A 228-nucleotide genomic window follows, 5' to 3' on the forward strand; every position below is an offset into this window, starting at 1 on the left:
CACGTTCCTCTCTCCTCTCCCAGCCTATCCCTGAGGCCCCGCCCATAAACAGCACGCAGCTCACCTGGACAGTCTAGGCTTGAGGCTGATGTGAGGCACGTCGTGGATGGTGTCGGGCATGGGAGCGTCCAGGGTCTCGTGCATGGGAAGCATGGCCACGCCAGCCACGAGAGACGACACGCCGAAGATGACCGAAGGAGCCCACGGCACGAGGGGCCCCTGGCAGGA

General features: G+C 64.5%; 1 protein-coding gene across 1 annotated transcript in view; it reads right to left on the reverse strand.

The window, feature by feature from the left end:
• Positions 1-228, reverse strand: part of LOC119582223 (organic cation transporter protein-like) — a gene marked incomplete in the record, with an annotated part of 25446 nt that overhangs the window by 3007 nt on the left and 22211 nt on the right. The window contains 1 exon segment of the mRNA XM_037930454.1: positions 65-219. Coding sequence (XP_037786382.1) covers positions 65-219 — 155 coding nt within the window.

This window comes from Penaeus monodon, chromosome 15 (genome assembly GCF_015228065.2).
Source record: "Penaeus monodon isolate SGIC_2016 chromosome 15, NSTDA_Pmon_1, whole genome shotgun sequence".
In the NCBI taxonomy this organism is placed as follows: Eukaryota; Metazoa; Arthropoda; class Malacostraca; order Decapoda; family Penaeidae; genus Penaeus; species Penaeus monodon.